At 37.2% G+C, this 7,660-nt stretch overlaps 1 protein-coding gene across 2 annotated transcripts in view; it reads left to right on the forward strand.

The window, feature by feature from the left end:
• Positions 1-7,660, forward strand: part of LOC117168858 (dynein heavy chain, cytoplasmic) — a 318,168-nt gene that overhangs the window by 294,930 nt on the left and 15,578 nt on the right. For both annotated transcript variants that reach the window (XM_033354725.1, XM_033354727.1), the window contains 4 exons: positions 517-634; positions 712-1,083; positions 1,467-4,229; positions 4,502-4,699. In XM_033354725.1, coding sequence (XP_033210616.1) covers positions 517-634; positions 712-1,083; positions 1,467-4,229; positions 4,502-4,699 — 3,451 coding nt within the window. The remainder of the gene's footprint in view (positions 1-516; positions 635-711; positions 1,084-1,466; positions 4,230-4,501; positions 4,700-7,660) is intronic.

A 7,660-nucleotide genomic window follows, 5' to 3' on the forward strand; every position in this document is an offset into this window, starting at 1 on the left:
ACAAACATCCAAAAATTACATTGGTGGGGGGAGGGGGGGGGGTTACGCCTTATTTCTTACCGTCTAACTAGTTAAGGATCAGTTATTTTGATTGAATAGTATGCGATAATACACTTTCACTCCGAAACTTAACTCTATAGCCATGTTGCAACCTAGAAAAACTTCTGGTAAGTGGATTCTCGAGTTCTTTTTAGTTAAAATAATTGGTTCTTAAACAGCTAGACATTAGAAAATCATACGCTCAACTACAAAGAAACTGACCATTTTGGAATTCTGTAGTTCCAGCTTGCAATTGGTCAAAACGTCTGCCAGGTGTAGTTTCGAGTATTGCTTAATCGAAATAATGTATCCTTAAACCTACAGATGGTAGAAAATGATACATGAAAAAATGTACAGCGCCTGGGCTATAATCTGCATTATTTTGGCCAGTGTAGTTGCAAAAATGCCCACTCTTTCGTACGATTATTTTATGCGTGAATTGTATTGACTATATCATTTTTATTTACTCTTTTTTAGAGATGATGTAAGAGAAAAAATGAAAAGCCGTTACCTTTGCAATCCTGATTATAATTTTGAAAAAGTGAATCGCGCCAGCATGGCTTGTGGACCTATGGTAAAATGGGCTATAGCGCAGGTAATAATTTAATAATTTTCATTTAACAGTCACCAAGTATCTAATATTTTTTATGATTAATAATTCTCACTTTTTAGATTGAGTATGCTGATATGTTAAAACGAGTTGAACCCTTAAGAGACGAGTTACATTCTCTGGAATGCCAAGCAGAAACTAATAAATTAAAAGGCGAAGAAGTAAAAAATCTTATTGCTCAACTGGAACAAAGTATCGCGTCTTACAAAGAAGAATACGCACAACTAATTTCGCAGGCACAAGCTATAAAAACTGATTTGGAAAATGTTCAAGGAAAAGTTGATCGATCAATTGCTTTATTAAAATCATTGGTAATTGAAAGAGAAAGATGGGAAGCGACTAGTGAAACATTCAGAAGTCAAATGTCGACAATAATTGGCGACGTTCTTCTATCATCTGCATTTTTAGCTTATGCTGGATACTTTGATCAACACGTAAGTTTATTGATCATTACTGTTTTTGGGGGATAATCTGAATTTGTATAAGGCTAGTCTCTAACTTCAGAAATTAATAAACTTATTTTGTTAATTTATTTGGGTAAGAATGCGAGAATTATCAGTAGAAAACGGATTAGCACAACTGTGAAATTAGCTCCAAACGCAAGCTTGCTCTCCGGCCATGCACGTTACCTCGCATCCCTCATTTCATCGGGCTGATGGTGACCCGCTTGTTAGAGCCAAGCTTCGTCCGTCAGATAACTTCAATGATGCGCTAATCCGTTCTGATTATAAACGATGAAAATCCCCAGAGAATAAAAAATATGCCTATTTATTATAAGCTAATTTTAAACTTATCTTAATTAAATCTTTTTTTACAGTATCGGCAGAATTTATTTACAACTTGGTGTCAACACTTGCAACATGCAAATATTCAATTCCGATCCGACATAGCAAGAACGGAATATCTATCTAATCCGGATGAACGCCTGCGCTGGCAAGCAAATGCATTGCCAACTGATGATTTATGCACCGAAAATGCTATAATGCTGAAACGCTTCAACAGATATCCCTTGATAATCGATCCGTCTGGACAAGCAACAGAGTTTATTCTGAACGAATTTAAAGATCGCAAAATCACAAAAACCAGTTTTCTTGATGATTCGTTCAGAAAGAATTTGGAAAGTGCTTTGAGATTTGGTAATCCTTTACTAGTACAAGATGTAGAAAATTATGATCCAGTCTTAAATCCTGTATTGAACAGAGAATTAAGACGCACAGGTGGCCGCGTATTAATTACACTCGGCGATCAAGATATCGATTTGTCGCCATCTTTTGTTATCTTCCTATCTACGAGAGATCCAACCGTTGAATTTCCACCAGACATATGTTCTCGTGTAACTTTTGTAAACTTCACTGTTACAAGAAGTTCCTTGCAAAGTCAATGTTTGAATCAAGTGCTGAAAGCAGAACGACCAGATATTGACGAAAAAAGATCTGATCTACTTAAGTTGCAAGGAGAATTCCACTTAAGATTGAGACAGTTAGAAAAGTCATTGCTTCAAGCATTAAATGACGCTAAAGGCAAAATTTTAGATGATGATTCTGTTATTACAACATTGGAAACTTTAAAGCAAGAAGCTGCTGATATTAGTAAAAAAGTAGAGGAAACGGACAAAGTCATTGCAGAAATCGAAACTGTGTCTCAGCAGTACTTACCTCTTTCTCAAGCATGTTCGAATATGTATTTCACTATGGACAGCTTGAATCAAATTCATTTTCTGTACCAATATTCTTTGAAAATGTTCTTAGATATTTTTACTTCTGTCCTCTCTCAGAATACAAAATTAACAACGTTATCGGATTATACACAACGACTTTCTATAATTACAAGCGATCTTTTCTCTGCTTGTTATGAACGAGTCGCTAGAGGCATGTTACATACAGATAGACTCACCTTTTCTCTTTTATTATGTCGCATCCATTTGAAAGGATTTGCTACGGAGTCAACATATGACAGTGAGTTTGCTTTTTTTTTACGTGGAAAGGAAGGTGTTCTCAATATACGCGGTCAGCAAATACCATGCCTTAGCTCTGAACAGCAAGAAGCTATGATGCGTTTAAGCTTAAGACTTCCAGCGTTTAAAAGACTGTCAGATGTTATTCAACAAAACACTGACTTGAGTAATTGGTTGCAATGCCCTACACCGGAGACTTGTGTTCCTAAGCTTTGGGAGGAAGAAAAACCTTTGTCTCCCATCGGAACAGCTATGTATCAGTTGTTAGTTATTCAAGCTTTCAGACCGGATAGAGTCATAGCTGCCGCATCACTATTTGTGAGTTCTGCCTTAGGCGAAACGTTTATGGCTGCTGCAGAAGCCGAATTGGATTTCGGGTCTGTTGTTGAAAATCAACTGAAGGCAACAGTACCTGCCTTGTTGTGTTCAATTCCTGGATTCGATGGATCTAGTAGAGTTGATGATCTAGCAGCAGAACTGGGAAAACAAATTGCCAGTATAGCCATTGGATCAGCAGAAGGATTTCATCAAGCGGATAGAGCTATAAATATGGCTGTTAAAGCCGGTAGATGGGTACTTTTGAAGAACGTTCATCTTGCTCCACAATGGTTGGTGCAACTCGAAAAGAAGTTACATAGTTTGCAACCGCATGCGAACTTCCGGCTATTTCTTACTATGGAAATAAACCCTAAGGTGCCTGTTAATTTATTACGGGCTGGTCGAATATTCGTTTTTGAGCCACCCCCAGGTATAAGAGCGAATTTACTACGCACATTCAGCACTGTCCCTGCTTCACGAATGATGAAGGCTCCCAGCGAGAGAGCCAGATTATACTTTCTTCTTGCATGGTTTCATTCTATTGTTCAAGAGAGGCTTCGTTACGTACCACTTGGATGGGCCAAGTATTATGAATTCAACGAAAGTGATTTACGAGTTGCCTGTGACACTCTAGATACTTGGATAGATGCAACTGCAATGGGCAGGACTAATCTGCCACCAGAGAAAGTACCCTGGGATGCATTAGTTACCCTTCTCTCTCAGTGTATTTATGGTGGAAAAATCGATAATGATTTCGATCAACGTTTGCTGGCCTCGTTCCTTCGTAAACTGTTTACACCAAGATCATTTGAAGCTGATTTTGCTCTTGTAGCCAATATTGATGGAGGTCAAGGAAATCAACGGCATATAACAATGCCTGATGGCACCAGAAGAGATCATTTCTTAAAATGGATCGAATCATTATCTGATAGGCAGACTCCTTCATGGCTTGGATTACCAAACAATGCTGAGAAGGTTTTACTAACAACTAGAGGTACCGATTTGGTCTCTAAACTTTTGAAAATGCAACAGCTGGAAGACGAAGATGAATTGGCATATTCTAATGAAGAATCATTGGATATGCCACGAGAAGCTGAGGGTGATGGGCGACCATCATGGATGAGAACTTTGTACAATTCCGCTACAACTTGGTTGCAGTTGCTTCCTAAAAATTTGCCGATTCTAAAAAGAACCGTGGAAAACATTAAAGATCCGCTTTATAGATATTTTGAACGTGAGGTAAACAGTGGTTCCAAATTACTTTTGGACATTATACATGACTTGGAAGACGTCGTACTAATTTGTCAGGTAAACTACAACTTGTATGATGCCCTGATTTCTTTGTTTCAACCTGGAAGTCTACACTTGCTTCAATCATTTTAAAAAATTCTAAACTTTTAAATTGAGAAAATATCTTTCAAATCTAGTTGTTCGTGCTTAGATTCCAGAAAGTATATTGAAAGAATGAATATAGGCTGTTTTAGCTTTATTGTGAATGAAAGGATAAAATGTAGTTACAAATTGTCAGATCATCAAGAGCGTAGCATTCGACGTTATTTAAACTAGTCTTATTTTTATAGGGTGAGAAGAAACAAACGAATTATCATAGAACGATATTGTCTGAATTGATCAAAGGCATTTTACCTGGTGGCTGGAGAAGATACACAGTACCCAGAGGATGCACTGTGATACAATGGATTACGGATTTTAGTCACAGAGTCTCTCAGTTGCAAGAGGTTTCAAGATTAGTGTCACAAGGCGGAGCAAAAGAGATTAAGGTATGTTTATTTCAAATTAATTATAAATCAGACAGTATTGTTACCAGAAACCACTTGTTTCACCGAAATATTCTAAATACTATCTAGTTTTTTTAATATCATAAAACGTAGATAAGTGACGTCCGTGTTAAAAATCGAATTAGGTTTTGGGGAACATCTTTGGCAATTTTTCTAACCAATATAGGGCTTGAACATGCCGTTCTATGATCGTCTAATAGCGATGAAATCATGATTTGAATCATGTACATGAAGTTAATTACCTATTGTTTTCTTCGCTTATCTTGAATAGTGACAATTAACTAATGCATCCTTCGCTTATCTTGAATAGTGACCGGTTTTTGTTGCGCGCTCGCTCGCTTATGACTCCACACCACATGGACAGCGCCGCGTAGTGGAGAATAACGAGCGACCCCGCGCGAAGAAAAAACTTGTCACCGCTCTAGATAGGCGACGGATTAACAAACATTATAATGATATATAATTATAATATTATAATATAAAAAAATATTATAATTTCCGCAAAATATTGACATGGTGGAACAATTTTATCGTGAGATTCGGTTTCAGCGGCTCAAAATAAATAAGAATAACATAGTCGGAACCCTAGCAAAATGTATTTTTATTGTGGGCCTATAGTATTACTTTCTCTGCATACAAAAATGTTAAAATTATAAATTATTTTCTTTGTCGCATAGAATTCCGCACAAAATAGACTGGTTCCTAGTCCTTCACGGTTATTATACCTCTCGGAAGGCTTAGAAGGAATTAGCATTCCCAAAAATAATATATAATATGAAAATAAATATGAACCTTTTATTTATTAACGTTCATACAGTTTACACAATTGAAGCAATATATAGTAATCAAATGTTTAGATGATATTTTCCAAATTTCTTTAATTAATATGTATTGAAATAAGGTATACTGCGGTTATGTTGTCTACTATTTAGTGAATAATGAGCAGTTAAAAATTATTAAAAAATAACGGTAATATATTGCTTGGGAAATTAGTATATTTTATTGCATGTTTTGAATAATTACAAAAGATAAAAATATTTTTTGTTAAAAATGTGGAATATTTCATCGTTTCTTGAATGGAAAATATAAGAATAAAATAATTTTGTCTACAACTTCAAGAAGATTTTACACGCTTCATTTACAAGCATTAAAACTTTCGATTAAAACCAACAGAATTGATTTTCAGAAACTTGATAAATAATTTTGAATCTTTATTTAAAGTTTGTACAGTATACGGAGAAAATAAAGAAAGGGATTTAGGCGGCCGTCTTTTTTCTTTCTTTTTTATAAATTTTGATAAAAAAATTTTCAAACTTTTCCTCCTTTTTAAAACTTTAATTTGAGACTGAATTTGGAGAAAACATTGATTCATTTTATAAATTGAGAATAAAATTGAAATTGGAAATAAAATGTAGGTTAAATTCGGGTACTAAATTCATACTGGAACCACGGTGAGGATTAATTTACCGTGACCATACCTGTCCTACAGAATTCTGTTTACAAGAATTTTTTAATTTATGTGAGAAATTGTGGTATAATATTCTATTATGAACCATCATCTAAAAATGACGCCGGCTGCCAATAAAATTGCGGTATATCACACATATGGCCACGTCTAACGACCGTGAGATGAGTGGTCATAGGGCAGGATGAAATTACAACGACAGGCTAGAGAACCCTCGTGTGTCTTGAGGACACGAAGAGATTCAAGGATGATATCTTTCTGCATCCATCTCGCAAGTGCCTCGGCAAATTTTTGAGATGCGGGTATAGCTTGCTTTTGAGGTATTGATACGTTTCCTTCCTTTTTCTTCTCCTTAGCAGTGAAGTTGTAGACGGCCGGAGTATATCTCGAAAATGTAACGGAGACTACTGTCCGAAAATTGTAGTTCCAGAAAATTATACTGTTTTTCTAAATTTTCATTCAAATCCTTGAGATCATTGGATTTTTGATAAATTTTGATCGCCATATTGGATCAGCCATTTTAAAACTTCGAAATTTTTGAAATTGTTTTTTGAAGTTTATTTAAAATGTTCCCTTTGGGCAAAAATCAAGGGCCTGTGGGAATCCCTCCCTTTATATATCTCCACTCCCTTGTCGATCTTTGAACTAGGAGTTCAACCTATAGGCGCATCACCACCCTGAAAATATTTTTCAGAGCATGGACTTTACCCTGAATAGCCCCCCTCCTATTTAAGCCCTGTTGTAAACATCGCAGCACCTGGATAAAATCTACCCCTTTGACAGAAACAACGCCCTGTGGGAAATATCCAACCCTCTATGGGAAAGCTACCCCTTGAACAAACTCAAGGCCCCATGGAAAGTCACCCCCTGGAATATTTCGCTCTCTCCATTAAGAATAAAAACCCCAATTCATAAATCAAATCTCTGTATGACATCCACTCCCAACGGCAAGCCCCCCCCCCCCTGGTACTAAAATATTCCCTTCAGTAATCATTGCCGAAGTCCTATCAGGCAGACGAAGACGATTCCGAATCAGATGTTGCCTAAGTACGTTGTGGCCGGTGATGACGTCTCCTACCACCGAGGGCCCCAATAGGTACTCGTACTACCCAAGTCTCCAAAAAAGAGCCTTTTTCCTCAAAAAAATCTCGTTAGCCCTAATAGGTACCAGTATTACCCAGGTCGTCATAGAATGCGGGCCCCGTCGACGTTCAGCCACGTAACTTACCTGAGCATCGAGGCTGACTTTTGATCCCCAATGGATACCCCTGCTATTCAGATCACCCCAAGAGATGGCGGCACCATAGACTTGCGGTCCCTAAGGGGTATCTCTTTTACCCAGATCGCTCCATGAGTTGCCCGTACCATAGATTTGCGATCCCCAATGGGTGCCCCTACTATTTAGATCGCCCCAAGAGTTACCTAGACCATCGACTTGCGATCAACATTGAGTACCACTGCTATCCAGATCGGCCCAA

Source organism: Belonocnema kinseyi, chromosome 3 (genome assembly GCF_010883055.1).
Source record: "Belonocnema kinseyi isolate 2016_QV_RU_SX_M_011 chromosome 3, B_treatae_v1, whole genome shotgun sequence".
Taxonomy (NCBI): Eukaryota; Metazoa; Arthropoda; class Insecta; order Hymenoptera; family Cynipidae; genus Belonocnema; species Belonocnema kinseyi.